This window comes from Neodiprion fabricii, chromosome 5 (assembly GCF_021155785.1).
Source record: "Neodiprion fabricii isolate iyNeoFabr1 chromosome 5, iyNeoFabr1.1, whole genome shotgun sequence".
Lineage (NCBI taxonomy): Eukaryota > Metazoa > Arthropoda > Insecta > Hymenoptera > Diprionidae > Neodiprion > Neodiprion fabricii.
The window spans coordinates 476,102-497,254 of record NC_060243.1 but is presented as its reverse complement, the minus strand read 5'-3'; the positions used below and the strand labels follow the sequence as shown (position 1 = coordinate 497,254).

The 21,153-nt window shown below is 45.7% G+C and overlaps 1 protein-coding gene across 15 annotated transcripts in view; it reads right to left on the bottom strand.

Annotated features, from left to right (window-relative positions):
- Positions 1-21,153, bottom strand: part of LOC124182895 (RNA-binding protein Musashi homolog Rbp6) — a 400,556-nt gene that overhangs the window by 245,801 nt on the left and 133,602 nt on the right. For all 15 annotated transcript variants that reach the window (XR_006870884.1, XR_006870885.1, XM_046570684.1 and 12 more), the window contains exon 3: positions 9,760-9,841. Coding sequence is in view for 13 of the 15 variants with exons in the window: in XM_046570684.1 (XP_046426640.1) it covers positions 9,760-9,841 (82 nt within the window). In the remaining 2 variants the exon portion in view is untranslated. The remainder of the gene's footprint in view (positions 1-9,759; positions 9,842-21,153) is intronic.

Below are 21,153 nucleotides of genomic sequence, written 5' to 3'. Positions count from 1 at the left end.
AGCAAGAGTCCGTATAGGGGAGGAGGGATCTAAATTCGAGAAGTTGCTAACTGGGTTACCTAACCAACTTGAAAATATATAACCGGCAGGACGTATGGCGGAAGTTTAACGGAGTAAGAATAAGGGAAAACTTGGCCGAATCGTCTCCTGCAGCATGCAGTGGAGCGTCTCGTCGGTTGGTCAGCCGCCGCGTCGTGTAGCCGTATCTTTATTCCCAATAACGTCTTTTATGTGCATTCAAAGTCGCCTCTGCACCGAGTGAAAGAGGGAAGGATGGCGCATAGACGCCGATGCGGAGGCTGCAACATGCAGCCGCTTCGGAGCGTATCTCCAATTCCAATCGAATTTCCACCGCATTGCTCCTCCCGCCCGCCTGTACAGCTGAATCTCGAGCTGCAATCAGAGATGTAAACTTCTCTCCGTGCGAGACTCTCGAGTCCTCCACGATTTCCTTCCTCCTTCTTGCCCCTAACTTCTGTCCAGCGGCAATTACCGGGGTCGTTAGTCTGCCGGAATATTCTCGTTGAAATTGTGTACGGAGACGTTAAAGTTTGATTTAAGGACGAGAGTAGCTAGTGACGTCAGGTTCATTTCTAAAAGATTGCTGGACAGTTTGGTAGCACATTTTTTTCTCACTTTTACCAACCCTTGTTTCTCATTCATCCTTATAACACAAAAACGAAGAGTCGCGACGAGACGAGAAAAGCTCCACTATTCAGAGGCGGAAATCTAATTTGAGCTACAGCGGGGGTTCGAGGATGAGACAGACACCTGTGACCGCAATCCGTCAGTACCGTGAGTACGGCTGGAGTGGCGTATCTTCGCGTTATTAATACACCAAGGTGGCGTACGAGGGGTGGTGATCAAAATGGCGAATACCTAAATGTACCTACTAGTATAAAAGGAGCGCTGACGTGGACGATGACAGGATACCGATTGGCGTCAAGAAAAATCCATGCCCCGACATGTCTTGGCACCGTGGTTAGACACCTGGTCATTGAAATCCGTTCGACGATACGCAAAACGTGCACCGGAACCGCTGAGACGTCGTTGAGCGACCGCAGTCAAAACGGACTAACAAGTAACAACCCCGGTCTAACCAAACGTGTCCGTCAGTCGTTGCAGGGAGCAAATTTACGCGTGCCTTGGGCGAAGAAGAGCCAATGCGCTGCAATCTGGAATGAGTTTTTTCAAGCCCTGGGGATCGTTGGAGGGCCGAATTATTCACCGTCACTGCAGCGAAGGCGAATGTATAGGCGATATTGTGAAAACCTTACGCCCGGCGCTTGTTGTCGGAGTCACGAGAACACCTCGGTACGTTTTCTTCTCGAAAAGCGTGACAAAAGGGCATAAGCAGTACTGAAGTGTAAAGTCGGTACAAACCTGACTCCGGAACTTCAAGATTTTACGAGATTTCACGTAACTTCAACCGAATGACTTCGAGTGACTTCGTAACTCTACGTCACTTCAAGTCACTTCACAGTACTTTTCTTTGGTTGCGAATACCTGACTTCGCAAGTGGCTATTCCCTCGGCCATGACATGGCGTCCGAATGAAATGTCCGTTTAACTTCGGCGCGATATCGACGCGATGCAGTCGTGCCGCGATTCTCGTCAACTTTGCGGAAACCGGAAATAGCCACCGTCGCCCAGATTCGGGGCGAAACTCATCGCGCCAGCGAAATCTACCACCTAAATTGCGGGATTATCCCCCCGCGAGTATTTATGACGCAGGAATCAGGCTTCGCAATTCACGGAGTCGCAGCTTCGGGACAACGGCGATTAACTGGAGCCCCCCCCCCCCCCCCAGCACCCTAGTTCCGCCGTCCCTGGCCGCCGCCTGCATGCATGCGGGGCCCAACAGATAGCGCTAAAATATACCCCTGGTGCCTCCGGACTTCCCGCGGCGAACCCCCATCGGCATAACGCGCCATTCGCGTGCTGCGCCATCCCCGACCACCGACCCCTTTTGTTTCGCACGATCACGGACCGGCGCGGATCCACGCTTCGAAGTGCGGCGTTGGTCTTGTATACCTACAGGGTTATCACCTCGTGGACGAGGTTCATGTTACAGTGACGTCAAATAGATCAAACACCGAATGATAATTACTATTTTAGAACCTAAGTATTAGGAATTCAGAGAAATTGAATTGTCCAATATTATATTGTAACACTTTTGGTGTTACGGAAATTAAATATCGGTTCGTTGAGCGATAAAGAAGTGACCTAATGTCGTAAAACAACGACTTTTCACAAACACTTCGGCGACTTTTGTTTCAGGATAGCAAAACAATGATTTCACATGCGAAGTCTGAACATTACGGTGAAAATGGTTTTTTCTTTAAACCCTGACTGCCTTTCAAGTGTACTTTTTTCAAAACAAAAAACTGACAACGGCAATTTTTCAATACTCAACTTTGGCTTTGTTCAAATTTGGAAGCGCTGCGACCACTGATGCAACTCAGCCAAATTTAGAATGATAACAGACTACAAGTTTTGTTTCCCAAGAATAAAAAAAAAAAGAACAATTTCCATTGGAAGTAAAAATCGTCAATGACAATTTAACGAACGATACTCTAGTATTCCGTTCCAAACTGGCCACCCTGTATGTGTATATTCGCTATTTTATTCGTGGCCAAATTTTCTGATCATACTAATCAAAACAATTGTCAAATGATTTTCGAACAAGAAATGTTTGGGTCGATAGTTAGATCACCCATCTATATACAACACAAGGAGAATATCTCCAGTCAAATTATTCCAGCCGATCAGTTTGGCCAGCATTTCGAACATATTGCAAACTCGCATATCAAAATTTCCGGGATTTGAAAGCTACGTGAGGCGGGGTGGAAACGACCTGCATATTTCTCCACACTCTTAGGTAGGTCGAATGATCCGTATCAAATGGAAGAAGCCGGAAGGCAACAAAAAAAAACATCAGGGTAAAAACAGCCGTCCGGCGGAATTGAAGTCGGCGTAGTGAAATCGGGGCGAATTAAAAACCCGCGGCACCGCATGCACGGATCGCTTGCGACCGAGTAGCTCCGGGGGTGGCATCCACGCGAGGGTGGCTCACCCTCCTCGGACCCTAGGACCACCCGGTGCGAAGATACTATCGCGCGTTACACCGCGGTGGTGGTTAGAGGGTGGCGGCCGTGGCGGCGGTGGGCGCTTCGCCACCTCCGGCAGGCCGTAACCCACACCTTTCAGACACCCTGATAAATTACTCAACCTTTCGAGCTATCTAGCAGCGAGCCTATTCGGTTTGCACCCCTCGAACCCCGCGCTTCCTCTCCCAGCACCCTGCATACACTCTCCAGAGGCAGAGGAGTAACCACGCCACGCTGAATGGGGCTCTGCAGAAACTATTCCGAGTCCGACCAAGAAGGAGATTCACGTGTAGCGAGCTTCCCGTTGAGAGAAGCAAGACTCCGGTTTCACGTATAATACAGCGAAACTGTGGAAGAGTCATGTTTTCTGTTTTCCCTGCTTTTTTACCACCCCCCTTTCTCTCATTCCTCATTGTTTTACCCTCGGAACAAGAGGTCTACGTCTCACTGTGCAGGCGAAGTTATTAGGTATACAGAACCCGGGGATAAAGAGAGAGATAGATTGATTGATTGAATCATTGATTGATATTTAATAAATTATACCTTAGCTCGTATGAGCCACGAGGCGATAAACAGTGTGATGCAGAGATGGCTCAATGCGCAAAAACAAAAATGACTAAATACAGATAACAGAGTAAAACAGCATAATAGAAGTGAGGACAGCAAAAATGAAACCAAAAAAAAATTAGAAAGTATACAGATTGGAGTCGAGTAATAAAAAGAACTTGAGGATGGAAGTAAATTTAAAAAATAGAAATACAAGAGTGTGAAAATAAATAAAAATGAACTTGATAAAAATAACATAAAATAAAAGTAATAGTACAAACATGAATAGAGTTTTAGAGAATAATATGGAAATAAGGAAAAGGCTTAAGAACAAGAATAGAAATACTAATTAAAATAGGAGATTACGGGAAGACAAATAATAGCAAGGTGAAGGAGAGGGAGGTGGGGGGGGGGGGTATTAATATACCGGATGAAACGAGGAACTGAGTATACATAATAAAGTTCCACGAAAATTGCTTCAATATTCACGGAGTCATTTCAGAGTTATTCTTGTATTCATAAGCTAGTTCACTACTCGTGCATTGTATGCACTACCTTCAGCTTAAAATTAATTCTAACCAAAAATTAGTACTCGATTCCATATTCTTCCACCAAGATAGAATAACCTGCACTACGAGAGAAGAAGAATCGACAGCTACAGCCGTTTTTCAATAGCCTTACAATAAGACACAAAAATTTTACCCAAATCTCGTTTACAGTTGACATACCTACACTGCTTTTAATCGACCGTTAGTTCCATAATTATAATAGAATCAATCGATGAATATAAATTCTACAATTTTACAAGTGGACTGAAGTCGTCCATAGATTGTTGGCGATATTCTAGTCGGAGCACGTCGGTAAATCTGTCGTGATTCGCGAACCGGTTCGGCGCAGCGGCGGTATCTAAAACTTTTCGGGGGTTGAGAATTGGGTGAAACTTTACGGCCTGAGCGATAATTACATCTGCACCCAGTCCAAGGTCCTGCTATACGTAGGTACTCGCCTATATAAAGACGCGAAACGGTTGGCGGTTGTTAAGAAGGGGGAAAGTGGAATTTATCGGGTGATAAGGCGGCCAACTCGGTTCCTTACGATTGCCATTATTCATCGACAGGCATGGGGCGCCGGAGGGCGCGTGGCGTCGGCGGCGCTACTGACGAGCGTTTTCTTTCGGTGACCCTGCACCCCCAACCCGCCCCTTGGGTAGCGAACGGTCAATTATCGCGAACGGGCTTCGCTATCGGGGTCAAAGAGTGGAACCGTCCGGCCGGGGTGGATGGGTGGTTTTCCCCGGATGGTGGTGGTGGTGGGGAGAAGGGGTGGGGGTGGGGCGACCCCGTATCACCGGCGAGCCCCGTTTGACCCGGCACACACGCTGCCCATAGATCAAGCGGAACCCTTACGCCGAACCACTCGGCTCACCCCAGCGCCACGGGCCGACCATTAATTTACAACCCGCAGGGTCGCCCTCGGTTCGCCCTTATACCCTACACCCTTCCTCGCGCCGCTGCCGCTGCTCGACGTAGGATACACCGGCAAATCCCGCCGCGCCACGCGTGGCAGATATGAGATACAACTGGGATCACCGAAGGTATTCCGCAAAATTCCCTCCTTTGCGGCCTTCCAAGATCTGTTATGCACCTTCTCGAGAAAGACGATGTGATTCAGGTTCAGTTTATCTACGAATGGTCAGCGATCACTAGGGTGTTTCAGAGAAATATGATTTACCATTTTCCAAAAAAAATGTAATCTTTGTTTATTCGCTAACGTTCACCGCGTGACCAGTAACTGTTCAAAGTTAAATGAAACACCCGAAGAGTGATCGATCCCCTTTAACGCGTAGCTTCTGCAGATAAGTTGGACGATCATTTTGTCGAAGCGGGACTTTCCCGCAAGGTGTATATTATCACGCGTTTTCAACGACCGAAGAAACACAAGAGTTTCGGTAAAGGAACAACAGCAACAACGTCAAAGCAGTTTACCTTGTCAGTTTGTCAAAGTTAACCAGTACCGTTCTTCCCCAAACCTCAGACTTTATCCAGGCCAGTAAATTCATCGGATTGTAAATCTTCGCGTTAATTGGATTCGGGTTGACTATGAGCAAGATCGTCCCGAGTCATGGAGCTGCGGAATTGCGACTCGAAGAGGAGAGTCGCGAAAATAGTTTAACACTAAATTATCGCATGTTTAATGCAATGCAAAATTGTTATTCCTGGTTAATTAATTGGAGAGTGCTGGAAGCGAGAAAGGCGGTTCGAATTATTATTCCTTTATATTCACCAACGTGCCTGCAACGGCAACAATGACGAATAAGAACGATTGTACGAAACAAGTTTGCAGCCAGGTAGCTATAAGAGAAGTCCGACTCCAACCCCTTGTTATAGTCGCCCACTTCCTCGCGGTTACAAAGCAGAAGCAACAGCCACGGCCTATTCATACTGGCTTATTAAGTGGAAGAGAAGCCAACTCAATCAAAGCGGTCGACTTCAACCTACCCCTTCCTTGCCATTCCCTGCGCATTCTCCACCCTGAAAACAATTACAAGTCCTTACTACCGAGAACTCGAAGACTTTGTTGCGTTATGCAATTCGCCTTGTTACGTAGCTGCTGCCACGAGTTGCAAGTTTGCCTCGGTTTAAGAGGTTACACGTACCTGGGTAGGCGAAAATAAAAACATAGATTTTTCAAAAAGGTGCTCATTCAAAATCACTATCTTTTGAGTGTCTGAAAATTTATAAAGAAATTCGCAGTAATGACAAAGTTATGACGTTTTGTAACGGACCGAGTGAGCAGCGACACGGACATCAAAAGAAGGAAGAATGAGGTTGACGCAGCAAAAAATAAAAATGTATTGGAAGACTTAATATCTCAGATAGATCCGTCATATGACCCAGGAACCAACGATTTCAGGTAAGTTTGAAAAAAACTAGTTATTTCAATGTCAATGTAAACTGTACTCAAAACTGGACCGATCGGGATCTAGTTTCGCAGTTATATTTCACACAATAATCTTGTACTTGTCGAGTCGTTTTTTTGACACCCGGCACAGCTTTTTTTTTTTTATCATCGCAAGTACTGAATAATTTTGAGGCAAAAAGTCACCTGTTTTATTCCAGAGACTGCCATGATCCGAAAAAATTAAATTTTTAAATTTCGGCTCGATAAGTACTAGTTTTATGTATCTACTGTTGAAAAAAATTTTTTTTTTTTTTTTTTTAGATAAAAAATAGCGGAGGCGCGTCCGGTACCGCAAAAGTTATCAACAGAAACACGTCCCAGGAAAACCCCCGTAACTTTTATTATCGTTTGAAATTTTTCATATAATATACATGAAACGTCATACTTTAAAAGATATATAATGGTTGTTTAATAAAATTCAGTGTTATACAACAAAAAAATTCTTAAACATAACCCCAGTCTTAGCCATCTCAGGTACATGTAACCCCTTAAAGAGAGTGCCTCTCCATCCCTAAATTTGAAGGTGAAAAAAGGTTGGCGATCCTAAGGCTTGCGAATCGATAAGTGACATAATGATCAGAGTTGAAATTGTCGAGTCGTCCCTTCCATTCGTCGTTCGTCCGCCTCTCGAGTATCCCTCTATTCGCGAATTTGAAACAACGAAGAGAAGAACAAAAAGTCATCGTTCAGCCCCACGCAGGCAGGGTTTGGTTTAATCGATTTAGTCGCATCAAAGCCATACACGATGTCGGACGAGACAGGCGGTACGTACATATTGGTCTAGAAAAATAAACAGGCTAGACGCGTGCGTGGCTACAACGTGGAATGAAAATATTTCACATCTGGTCGAAATGAGTTCGGCCGGGTTATACATATAACGGGAACTAGCGAGTGACGGGTATTTACGGAATTCCCCGAGCATGTGCGTATATGTAATATCGATGCATCAAAACATTAAATATTAATACACGCCGTTTCGCACTCCGACACGTTGTAGAAATCGCTCACAGGATTATGCGAGGCGCAATCCGGTTCAGCGAACTCGAAATACCGTCTCTGATGAAAAATACCTGCAAGTGGAAAAAAAAAAGAATTCCCCATTTCGTGTTCTCCGACGATCTGGATCAGTAATTTATACAGCAAGTTTGATAATCACATATACACCACCTAAATACAGAACTTGGCGATTATTACAACACCGCGGATATAACTCTGGGATGAACGTTAAACCGAGAGCCATAACTCAGTGTCAGGGTTGCGTCGCGTCTGAAGCCAACAACCGGTAGATGCGAAATCCAAATCCTCGCGTATCTACTTTTGTCAGGTACGAACACCCCAATAAGGTCTGATCCTCGGCCTCCGGAGACACGCCGCGGTAATTAATAATCGAATTAATTACACCACGTGATAGGACAATCGCTCAGATCCACTCTCTCCGTGCGCTGATGCGACATTCCCCACTTTTCGGAGTTCGGTTGGGACAGGATTATACAGGCCGGAGGATAAAGCGGCGGCTTCCGGAAAGCTTTGTGCTTCAAAAACGGATCAGTTCGACACAATTCCAGTAAAAAATCATTCTAACGAATCATCGCATACTCCAAGCATATGCGGTGATACTGAAAATCTCTGGGTGATTTCCTTTTCTTTTTTTATTCTGTTTTTTATTTTTTATCCCAAGTATAAGAGAAACACGCGTTCAGCCTTTGAACTGTTCTCGGAGAAGCGACGCAGGGTTACGACCGCGGTCAGGAATGATTGACGAGCCAAAGGTCAGTGGAGCTAAAAATGCCAGCAAAAGAGACAGAGAATCGACGCCGCTGGATTATATACATGTACATTATTGTACATATATATATACATACATATACATATAGTACACAACGCGTTACTTGGCGGCTTATCCGATGCCGATACAGAAATTGCGAGATTGTCCCTTAAGTGATTTAACTTCACCTGTCTGTCTCCCTCCACCATCACCATTATACCTATACCTAGAGTACTTTGTTGTCAGCTTTCCGTTGAAAGAAAGAAGCAGAATCGGATTATACAAAGAACGACGTATTATAATAGAAACGAAGTAGAGAAAGCGTTGAGGATGATTAATTACGGTGTTTAATTAAACGTTGATTGTCACTTATTACAGCACCGTTTGCCTCTTCCTATTCTACGTACACAACGTACAGGTTGTGTTATACCTAGGTTGGTATGTACCATCTACACACGTTGTGTAAAAGCGAAGAATAATTTGTCAAAGTTGGTCGCCAAGAGCCGACCGACCCTCCCCGCACAGTTTCAACGCTATGCGAGCATAAAGCGAAGCCCAAGGCTTTAAATTTCCCGATTCTCAAACTGGAATACGGTGTGAACCGCACGCTCACTCGCCGATTCGCGGAAATGAATTTCAACGGCGTCCGCATGCATGGTGATATGACAAAGCGGGGGTGGAGACAAAGAGGAAGAGATAAGGTCCGACGCCCTGATCTCCGCCGGGTTTATGTGTAGGTACGCGAATCGCGGTGCCGCTTGCAGCTTGGAGCTTGGAGCTTGGAGCCTGCAGGCGCAAAGCCGCGGGGCGATAGGACCGAGAAATAATGGACACTGGGGATCGTTCTGCAGGCGCGCGAACGCTGCACCAAAGTCGCCAGACGTATACGCTCCGGGATATTTATGGGCGAAGAAGACCGCCGAGGAACGGAGTAATGGCGAATCTACGACATCCGGCCCGTCGAGGGGATTTTGCGCATGATTTAGCAGATGCGCGAACGAGGGAGAAGCTATGGTGAAATCATTTTCTTACGGAGCCCCGTGGGCCTTAAGGGGGGATACAGCATGGACGGTCTGAAATCATACCTATTCTTGTGAGTTGTTTTTTTCAAAGAAAATGAAAACACTCAGAGCAATTTGAGTTTGAGGGCTTTGCTATTTGTAGTTTCAAAAACATTTTAGAATTCTTGCATTAAAATTAATAACAAAATGGCGGCACGGCACGTAATAGGTATGATTTTAGATGGTCCAAGCTGTACCTCCCTCCTGCAATCCTGCCTTTAGTCACCTTTGGCTCCTAGGAAGAATTTCTAACAATGAGATCCATATTGCAGCTCGCTGACTGGTATTAGGATTGAATTTCTTTGCAGGACACTCACCTTGATCGTCTGGTGGTGGGATCTTTCATGACCATCACTTCCGTGATTTCCCCATACTTGGTGAAGTACTCTCTGAGGCTCTCTGAAACAGTCGTGAAAAGGAATACCTATTAAAATAGAGTCTTGAGAAGGAAGAATAATAAAAAAGAAAGCAGCTGGAATAGGTACGGCTGGTTTCGGCAAATATTGGCCCGCGGATCTTGAGCTCGTAAAGCGGGACTATAAAAGCTCGGAGAATGGAGTTTGCTCGAGAAATGAAGAAGGCTCGAGTTTCGGCGCACGCGAACGATTTCGGGGGGCAAGAATGGGGGAGAAACGGATAGGGGTGAGGGCTGCAGCTTCTCTATCCCTGATTCTCCCGATTCCCGAAACTTTGATAATTGCCGGGCACGTCCAGAAGCGAGCGGTTCAACCAGCTCTGTTCAAAACCGAATTAAAACTTTATTTTTCCCATCGCCGTCAAGCCAAGTTGCATGGCAGCAGAAATAAGCCTGCAGTGCAACTGCAACCTGCCTCGTTATTCGCTATCGTCTCAACTTTCCCTAATACCCGAGATAACAGTTTTCTCCCGAACAAACTGCCCTTCCACAAATACACCCTTTGCCTCTCACTCGGACTACGTGATATCAAGTTTTCAACACTTGTAAGTGTAGTTTGTTCCGTCGAGCGCTCTTTTCCTCTATTTATCTCTTTTCTATTCTCGACGCGACCGCAAACCTGCCACGACAAAGAGCCGAGTATAAATATATAAGCGGGACTTGAGATCCACCGAGCAGATTTGGCGTCTCCGGAGCTTCCTGCACTTCGTGGTCAGGCTCTGGTATCATCTTCGCGGTGTGTATTTCTGCATCGTTGACACTGCACGTGGGAAAGAAACTTTCGAATCGTGGTCAGCCGGCGCAATCGGTTCCGAAGGCGGACCGATTCGCTCAGAGTCATTAGATCCTGTCGGTGATCCTCATCGGTGACATCGTCAAAGAACGATAACGCGGGTCGCCGTTGAAGGGCGAAGTTTGGCTCGAGTGGTTCGACCTTCTTCCCCACCTTCCCTGTCGCTCCCAAGTAAGCAAACGCGGCACCTAAAAGCTCACAGCACTTAGGGTGGTGACGGTGGAAAAGGGGGTTCGTCGAGAACGCGCCGAGATTTATAGCCACGAATCAAGCTCTAAAGTTAGCCAAGTCTGTCCTATTAATTTGAACGCTCGTATAAAAGTGTCGTGAATACTTGAGAAGTAGGGATGAATATTCGATAGGTCGATAAATCGATGAAGGTATACGTTGCATGAGGCTGAAATTAGTAACGTTAACGTAACGAAACGAAACATCAGGAAATAACTCATCAATTCTCAATTTTAGAATAACTTTCAAGGAGTTGACTTTTCAAAATAAGATTACTATTTGTTTGTCATGGTTTACTAAATTTCGAACATTCCTAAGAGTGCAAAGTAGCCATTTTTCCTAAACATGCATCGTAAAAGTAACGTTACCAACGTCATCATCATTACGTTACGCCCAAGTTCGGAAGGCAGATTTCACACAACTGATTATACGTGTTCGACAAAACAAGCGGTGAGAAGAATCTTCCTCTGTTTACGGCTAATCACGCGACACGCAATGGAGGTATATACGACAATGTGTAAAGGTATGCAAAGTGCAGCAGAGACTCTCTAACGGTGATTAAAAATCCGTAAACTTCACCCTCGCTGCACGCTAATCCTCCCCCGCTTTACCATAAGCGGATTATTTTCTCTTTCGCGTGTTTACAACGAGTAATTAAATTTCACAGAGATCAACCCTGCACCCCCGCCTACCCGCTTACCAAAGCCAAAGCTTGGTTAGCGATGCGCGTTTCACGCACGCCGTCACGAACGGATTACTGCAAGCAGAAAACAGGTCGACGACACACGTTAAAGTAGGTAATGCTGAAACCCCCACGCGTATACCCGTGCTTAAATGCCCGCTTGGTTGTTAAGCCCGTCCTAAAGTATTCCACAATATTCCAAATTCAATCCAACTCGAATCGACGGCTGTCAATTTTTGGCAACCCTTCTAAACCATGCCATCCATGGTCGATCAAAAGCGGAGCAACAGGCCTACGATGTACTTGGGCGAAATTTGAAAGCTCCCTCTCTCTCTTTCTCTTTCTCTTTTTCTCTGTCCTCGGGCAGAATCTATTGGACGAAAAATTCAAAGGAGAAAAGGAAAAGCGAAAATACGAGAGAGGGTTGGATATCACCCAAGACGAAAAATATCTCGACTCGATCGTCGCGAAGTACACATCACGGGGTATAAAACAGGGTATAATTAGATGGCCGAGAGGGTGTGAAGTACAACTGGGGAATGCGGCCGTTCTGGCTCTTGTCCAATAAGCAAGGGGTGATGAAGGGGTGCGTGGAAAAGGAGGGCGGAATGAGGCGACGGCTAGATTGGTTACACTATGTTACAGGCCGCGGCAGCTCGTCTCGCCGAGCCGCAAGACAACCCTTCATAAATCAACCCCCAACCCCCAAACGCCAAGTACGAAGGGTACCGCTCATATTTCGCAAGAACAAAAACCGATGGTGAAATTTTTTATTATTTTATTTCCTTTTGTTTTTTTTTCTATCCACACGATGAATGGAAATTAGACAATATTTTACCTCTGATCGTCGTGACGGACGGATTAAGAGGCGAAAAATCACCGCCAACTCGCCGAAACGCCACGTGTCACGAACCAGACAAGAGAGCGTAAAACATATCCGATGCTCGATCGTGGGCGAGGAAATTCCAGTAATCATTAAGCGCAATTCGAGAATTTGGCGTCGTTATCATTGAATACCTCGGGGATCGGGGAAACAGCTGCTTGAATGTAAAGGGGGTAAAAATAATTCCACCGTCGCCTCTTAATCAAGGATTACGATCGCTCGCGTGCCGCTGCTGAAAGCACTGCAAGACTCGGTATGAGTGTAAGTGTGTGCACCAATTCCACCCCCCGTAACCACTGACTAATTATTATAATTACCTCTACTATTGTCTTCGGGACAAGCGCGATGCGATTCCACCGGCGCAATGCGCGAGACACGCGTTGACAATTCCACTTCCAACCCCGGGAACTAAACCACTTATCTGCAGTCCACCCTCCTGAGAGGGAGGGAGGGAGGGAGGGATGGAGGGAGGGAGGGAGGGGGAGAGAGAGAGAGAGAGAGAGAGAGAGAGAGAGAATGTCCTGGGGCAAGGTACCCCCTAAGGACAACAATACATTACAATGTTGAACTCTCGATACAACGTAAAAAACAGAAACATGTAACAGAGTGAGGAACATTTAAATTAAATTAAATCTATGCTTATTGAAGAACACATGCTATCAGGGTGGTACTACAAACCTAGTTAACTAATGAGCTAATCCTACAAGGAACATACATGTATGAGTCGTAATACATTGACGTTTGAGAGAGAGAGAGCGAGAGAGAGAGAGAGAGAGAGAGAGAGACAATTTGGCGCAGACTTGTTGCTGCTGCTTGCTGTACAACAGACGGTTTCCAAAGATCTCGACGAGAAGGGGTAAGAGAAAAGAGGAAGAGAGGGGAAAAAAAAGAAAGAAAAGAGAGAACGGACGTGGGGTGAAAATACGGAAAGCCTGGAATAGGAGAATATAAATAAAAGAAAAAGAAAAACGGGGTAGCGGAAGAGAAGATGATAAAATTCCGAGAGAATAAACGTGGAGAAAAGAATTTTTCAGGGGGGACTGAGCAAGACGACGACGACGACGACAACGACGAGTCAAGACGCGACGTCAGCTTGAGGGAATAAGTCAAGCGAGGGGGAACAATTAAGGAAGTAATGCCGGTAAATTTCGGCGGGACATTTAAAAGTGTAACGGGGAATGGCAAAATTGCCCCCATCAATCCGTACTCCGAGACAAATTAAAGAGGAGAAAGACTCCTCCGCACCATGGTCGCCCGGCTTGTACGGCTTTCCGTCTGGTTCCTCTTTAAATTAGCCTTGAATTTGAATTTCGCACGGGGAAAAGGCCTGTTTTCTTACTCTCTTCTCTTCTCTCCGTTTCATTCATCACCCTACACTACAGCTTTGGCCGTCGTATTCAATAGCTTGAAATTATTAAAGCTATTTGATCGACCAATCCGTTGTTAGGTTTCTATCCTTTTTTTTTCTTTTTATCTTTTTTCAGCTGTAATGAGTCGACGGGTGGAGGTGTGAGAAGATAAATCGATGAACCCAGTTTTCATGTGAACGAGGAAAGCGGGATGAAGTGCTCGCTGAATATCAGAACTATTTGACGGCGGTAATAATAATTCGATTGACAGGGAGAATAGGAGCGGAATGGCATTTTGACTTGTACCCTTCGCGCAAATGTCGAGCTCCGCTTTGAAACGTATCAGCTATAATTCTGGCCGCGATGAATGTGAGTATAATTCACTCATCTCGTCAAAGTTCAACCGACTCTGATGCTATTTCGCGAGTTGCATGAGAAGAGGAGACAACGAGATCCTGTTTTAACTATACCTCAAAATAACCTGAAATTAAATATATTCTCTCTCTGTGAAAAGGTGCAAAAAGACTATCAAGAAGCCCCAGATAGATCGATATCTCCGATTTTGATCTGTTTCATATATGTTGCAATGCATCGAAAACTAAGAGACACGTACATTCTTTTATCTGAATTCATTCGTCGATAGAAACACTACAATGTTGGTTTCATTCAAATACATCAAGCGCATCCATTTAAAACTGAGAAACCACCTCGTTGGGTGCCCGTCTTTATGGGTCGTTTTCACCCCTTTTCGATGCACTACAACATATATGAACTAGATCAAAATCGGAGGGGTCGACCTACCTACAAGGATCCTTGGAAAGAGTGCCGAATCCCAGTTTTCCGCATAGCTGCCGACCTATCGTTACTTTTCGTTTATTCAAACGATACTCCAATCGTAGCGAGAAGAGCCGCATCCTTTGCCAAAGGATGCATAATCCCGAGGTCAAGCGAGGATAGTGAAAATGCAGATGGAAAAAAGGAAGGCGGAAGCCTGGGACGAGAGAGAGAAAGAGAGAGGGAGAGGGTGGACTGGTTGAAGGACCGTTCGTTTCAATGAACATCCTTGGATCTTCTGCCGGCGGTTCTCCCCCTCTTTCCCGGCTGGGGGATGCCGGCAGTAGTTGCGCTGGGCGGCCAGGGTGTGAGTAGTGCCCGCGGAAGTTAGGCGAGCCCCAGCCGAACGGAAAAACAGCTCGCGAAGCCCGGCGTTTGCGGGGCGAATATTCACCGTTCGAGAGATACACATAAATCTATAATGGGGATTGGCCAACGCCTGCGGCATGGTACAGCGGTCGTAGAAAGAGGAATATAGTAATTCTCGTGGAAAGCCTGCAGGATATGCGACACGGACGGTTCCACATTTTTATCACACTACGGTAATTCAGGGGGCGCTTTATTTGAGAAACGATTTGCAGAGCTCTGATCGACTGCAGGGCTTCGCGAAGAGCTCACGGGAAAGGCCGGCCCAGGTTATATGTTATACGTACAGGGTTGAATTGAAATCAGTCGTGTTATTGCAGAACGATGAAACGGAGATTTCGGAGTCGTCAATTGGTGTAAAAGTATTCGAACCGATTGACGGAGAACGATCCCGTTTACAGAATAACAGAATATAACCCGACCCCCGGGGATCAGATTCAAGTGTGTAGCACGTGACGTATTATTTGAGACGTTGTAGAGCGAAACGCAGAGAAAGAAGTAGAAGAAGACGAAGAAGAGGAGAAGAAAAACGGGCAAGTACAAAATCCCTTTTAAAATGAGTGGTGCGTCGAGACGTGGTTTAGGGGCGGCGGTTTGGGGGAGGATTATTATTATAAGGACAAACTCCGCGGGAAAGACGTCATTTTTTAAGGGCTGAAGGCCCGCCGGAAGCTCGGCTAAGGACGGTAGTGACTTACGTGTATAAAAGGACACGTCATCTTTATTAATGCTCGGATCGCATGCCATGGCGTACGTTATATTCGACCAGAAAGCCGTTGCAGGGTCCACGGGTCCCGTGTCTTCTATAAATTAGTTTCGTTTCCGTAATTTTCTTCCTTCATCGTCGATGTTTAATTCGAAAACTTTTCTCCATCCTTTTTCTCGTTTCTATCAAGCTTCTCGCGTAGCTTCCAAATGAAAGATAGACTTGTTTATGCGACACGCGGGTTTAAAAACTGTTTTTACCCCCTCACGAAACCCAAGTCGAAATTCAGCGTCTACATTTCACCCTGCTAAGGTTCATATATAACCCTAGTTTGAAGGGAACTGATCCTGGCAATCACACATTGAGACCCTCCAACTCGTAAAATTTACGAACAAACCCTACATTAAACCTCCAACTCTGGAAAATTAAAGTAGGAAATCCTACTTTGACGCTCTCGGTAGACGATTAAACCTATTTTGACGCTATTCAATCTACAGCTGCTCCGATGGACCAGTAACTCTTTCTCTACAGATATATTATTGCAGCGATATTCAAGTGTTCGCTATTAATAATTAAAGTACTATTTCGACAGAATTTTGATAAGTTTTATCAGCATTTGAAAATTAAGTATTCAACAGTATTTATTCAACGTTCTTACGAGTACAGAAATCCTTTCAACTGATAGAATATACAGAAAATAAGATTAAACGCATGTGTAAACCATTTTTATTTATTAGGATTTTTATTTGTTTTCACATGTTTAAATTGTATATTTTGTATTTCAATCATAATTAATCAGAATCGACGGATCTTTATCAGCGGGGTAGGATTGTGAGCGGTGAAGGAGGGTTTCAAACAAGCAGGTTTAACCACACTTCTGGAGGGTTAAAGAAAGTTCTAAACGGACCCTACTTTGAGCCTAAACTTGGCGAGTCAGGAAATTTCGAACATTTTTAGCGTCAAAGTAGGGTTTGTTATTGCATTGAAACTGAACCTACTGTACTATCTTTAAACCCTACGTAGGATATAAAGTAGACGCTAAACTTCGACTTTACAATCCGCTCAGCGTTTATCTCTGTAAAGTCTATGGTTTATGTATCAAAAAAAATCAAAACAAAATAAAAACCAACAAACAAAGAAGGGAGCGAGTATAAAAAGATAGAAATTCACAAGACAGGTTGAATCGCCAAATCCTGGCGTTAACGAGCAGTTGTAAAATAATGAAACGGGCATTACGTAGAGTTGCACGCGTTCTGCATATATCCTGCAGCAGACACCGATTCGGAAAGCAAGTTCCTACGCGCGAACCGGAGTCACGTGCCAGTCTATTTCGGAGACGTTAGAATCTCAAAAAGGAGAAAGGAGAAAAGAAAAGCAAAAATAAAAATAAACCCTAGAAAAAAAAAATATCGAGTCTTAGCCGATGGCCGTTTTACGGCCTTTTGTCTGGCATCTCACGCAGTGATCTCGCGCCGCGGTTAAATGCACGGACTGCGTGCTTGGTTTGAAATACCCTGAAAAAGCTCTCTTCTCCACGCTGCACCTGCGCCGATCCCGCAGCGCAGTGCGGTGCAGCACTGCATGGATTCCTCGAGAGTTTTGCGCACTCTATATATTCGCGCTGTGTTTTATGACCAGTGACAACCGAGTCAGCGGTGATAATTTACATATTGTAAATTTACGGTAAACATGCTGAAAATTTCCCACTCCCAGACTTATTCTTCATCTTCATGCATACATACATGCCCTGCAAATGCACATATTCAAGTGGATACCGATCCCCGTGTACCTAAAAAAACCTGGTAAACTATACGAACATTATTTTCATATCTACATTTCATATTATCTGTCACGGTAGGAAGTACATTACTCGGTACGGTCGTAAGTCATACTTGTAATCTATGATCAAATTCAAATCTCGATAGAAAGTTGTATGGGTATACTTGATATGTACATCTAGCGTAGGGTCGTCGATATTGCAGGGTGTAGGCAGCCATCTTCGCGTAAATTCCCGTCGTAAACGCCGAATGTGAACAAACACTCAGATCCACGTGAGGAGATACAAAACCGAAACAATAATCGCGCGATAAGGTGGTGAAAAATGGGGAGTTAAAAAGCTTGTTCACACGCCTGGGTGTTTGTTTGTTTTCGAAGAATGACAAAGGGAGACAGCTAGCCTGACAGCGAACGATGACTATGTATATTCATCAAGAACACACAGGCACGTACATATAATAGAGTTACTATGTGGCCGTATTCCTAGATCAGGGAAGAAAATCCTGTAATCTCGCGTCACCCAGCAGCAGCAGCAGCGGCGGAGCTTCTGCGCGTCGTTTTTATTGTCCCGAAGGGGGAGTGAGCAGCGTTCAGAGACAAAAGCTCGGCCCGCACACGAGCCAGTGAAATTCTCAGCGGGGTTAAATCCGCTACGCGACTGAAGTCCGCAGCTGGTGTATAGCCGACGGAAGTGCCCGGTCGTTAAGCGAAGGCTGTTTGACCCGGCTCGGCGTAAGAGTGAAAATGAGTTCCAAGACTCGGTAGGAGAGAATTAAAGAGAAGGAAAGAAAGAAGGAAGGAGACGAAGAAGAGCAACAAAAATAAAAATGAATAAAAAATTCAAAACCGGCGCGCGGCTCCCGGATCGCCGTCATTAGACACGGTGTGGCCCCCGTGTGTAGCTGCAATGCGGAGACTCGCGATACGCGGTGGAGGGGCGCGGAAGGCGAAAGGGTGGAAGGGGGCGCGAATCGCGGGGGCCACCCGTACGGCCCAGGAAGTGAGCCTGGCAGCCGGCCAGGTAGGCTCGGCGCTACTGTCAACTCGGTACACGCCGCACCGACACCGTGGAAACGTCGGGGGAGGGCACATCAGACGTTTTCGCAAAAATCCCGGGGGTTTGCTTTCCAGACTGGCAGCGGTGTCCGATGGACGCCACGTAGGTGTGAGCGGGGTGATGATATTTCGCGGGGGCGAATAAGCGATCCACTCACCCTGCAACCGGCGTCGGAACACTATTACCGGAGTGAGAGGTGAGCGGAGAGGAGAGGAAGTGGATAGGAGGGGTACGGGAGGTCTCTCATCGGTTCAGAGTCGGATAGTTACAGATCGCTCAAGGACCTGGAATAGAGGCTCATTCAAGATTCAGGCCACAATCCGCATCCGATGAATTAAAGATGTCGCCAAGAGTAACAAGAATGGCCTCTTCCCTCTTCTCTGTCCGACCGCTGTGCACCCTCGGCGCTCCTCATCTCCCCAGTCCATAAGCGTTCAGCCCCAGCTGTATTCGCCGCCCGTTTTTCCACCCCTCCCGCACTGCCGCACCTCAATCGCAGATTGCTTTAACTCCCCTCATTACGAGCAGGTACGGATTAAGCGCCGCTGAAGGAGTAAGTACGTACAGAAGCTCGACGGGAACCAATCGCCGATGCAAAACAGAGTGGAACGAAGAAGGGAAAATAACAAAAGAAGGTATGAGAATAAGGAAAAGAAGAAAAATAAAAAGACGAAGAAGAAGTGGGGAAGATGGTGAAAGAGTGGGACAAAACGATCGAAAAATTACAATTCCATTTGAAGAGAAACTCTGATTTACAAATGGGTTCCTAAACGAGTTGGGTGTCCTTTGCTCTGGCCCGACAGACAAACAGATAGACAGATAGATAGCGTTTTAGTCAGGGCTGATAGCAACTGTAGAACGAAGTGTCACCGAGCTCAAGGAATTCCTGCATGATTCGCAAAGTATCTCTGGAGTTGGATGGGACGAAGGAGAATGTCTGCGTAGTGGCTCGACTACGTCGCGAGTCGCGTTCCTGATTGGCCTAGTTACACGGACACTGTATATCTTTAATTAATTTATCTGGTTAACTATGGCGCAGTGATCATTCCAACGTAACACGGAATCGTGTATTCCGACCGCACCGCGTTCTTTACAACCCGTTTTACCCGAGCAAACCTCGTGAAGTATAACAAGCTGGATGCCCTGTACATGAACTATGATCAGCAGCAGAAGGCGTGTGGAAGTAAAGGCTGGCGTGTAACGAGTGCCTGCAGCAGCAGCGTCGTAACAGCACCGCGAATTTCTACACAAGACCGATTCATATTGCAAATAATTTCAGAGAAGCTCGAAAAATTGAATTTAATAATTCAATCCAATATACGTCTGAAGGTTCGACGGCTCGGGGCTTGCATTAACAAAGCCGCGACTTCCGAAGTGATGAAAAATTTAACAGTGTATCCAGTCTAAGTTTACGAATCCGATCCGATTTCACTCTGATAGAGTATACTGTACATGTATATACGACACACACGTATACGGTATAAAGGCTATGTGCGAAACGAGCCGCGTTTTCTCCCCGTGATAGCTTGTACGGATCAGGGGCAAAAGCTTCTTGAATAAATAACGAAATATCACAATGCCTCGTAGTAGCGAGAGAAACGTAGATGTTTCACTTGACCCGGGTTAACCCGATCGGCTCAATGCCTTATTGAATATATTGATGACGCGAGCGATGGTATACAGAATTCAATTCAGCCAGCGTTATACCGGCGTGTGTTGGTGATCGGAGAAGATAACAGCACCGGAGTTGCGTTGCATCGTCACATCGGCGAGCGAGAAGAGCGAAGAAGAAGGGGGACGGGCAGTCCAGATTATGAGTGCCAAACATAGACTCCGTATAATTAGCCACTTGGTGGGGCCTTGGAGCCAAACCGAGTCCGAGCGGTTCTTCTCCTCGCGGGTCGCAGCATCCATCCTCGCACGCAGACACACAGACGAATGAATCAACGGCGTGTCTATCCGTCTGTGAATGTGCGACGGGTCACACAGATTCGACCACCACCAAACTGATCCCGTTCTCATTCCCGCCCGTTCAATTGCAGCCAAAGCGGTGCTCAATTTGAGGCTTATTCCTACTGCTGCTGCATCGGAAGATTCTTACCGTTCCGACTCACAAACGCCTTTCTAAAAACTCGGGGGGAAATCGCATGGGTCTGCGACCGATCGCAACTACCGGAATAAAACTGTCTCTCAGTCTTTTCCTGTACCGACAATTGTCGAGTAGTTTTAGAATAGTATAACCAGGGTCTGAATGGCAAGTTCGCTCAGCTACGAGCCATAAAACAGAAAAGCGGCCCAAGTCGAGACCTTCGTGGAGATGCATGGATAACCCCCTCGCATGTACTCAGGACATGTGACAAATTCACTGCACTCAGTATGAAGGAATGGTCGCCCACGTTCAACCCTTTTGAAAAAACTCGCACGAAAATAGATAGAATAAGGATTTTGAACAAAACGGTGACGCTTTCATCAAACATTTCAATTTTCTTACGCATTTATTTCATCGTGATTCGATTAAATCCTGTTATCGTTCAAGTTTGGCTTAGAAAATATATTCTATCTTTGGTATATAATTATTGTACCTAGACACTATCCTGACCAAAATATTTCACCTACCGGGTG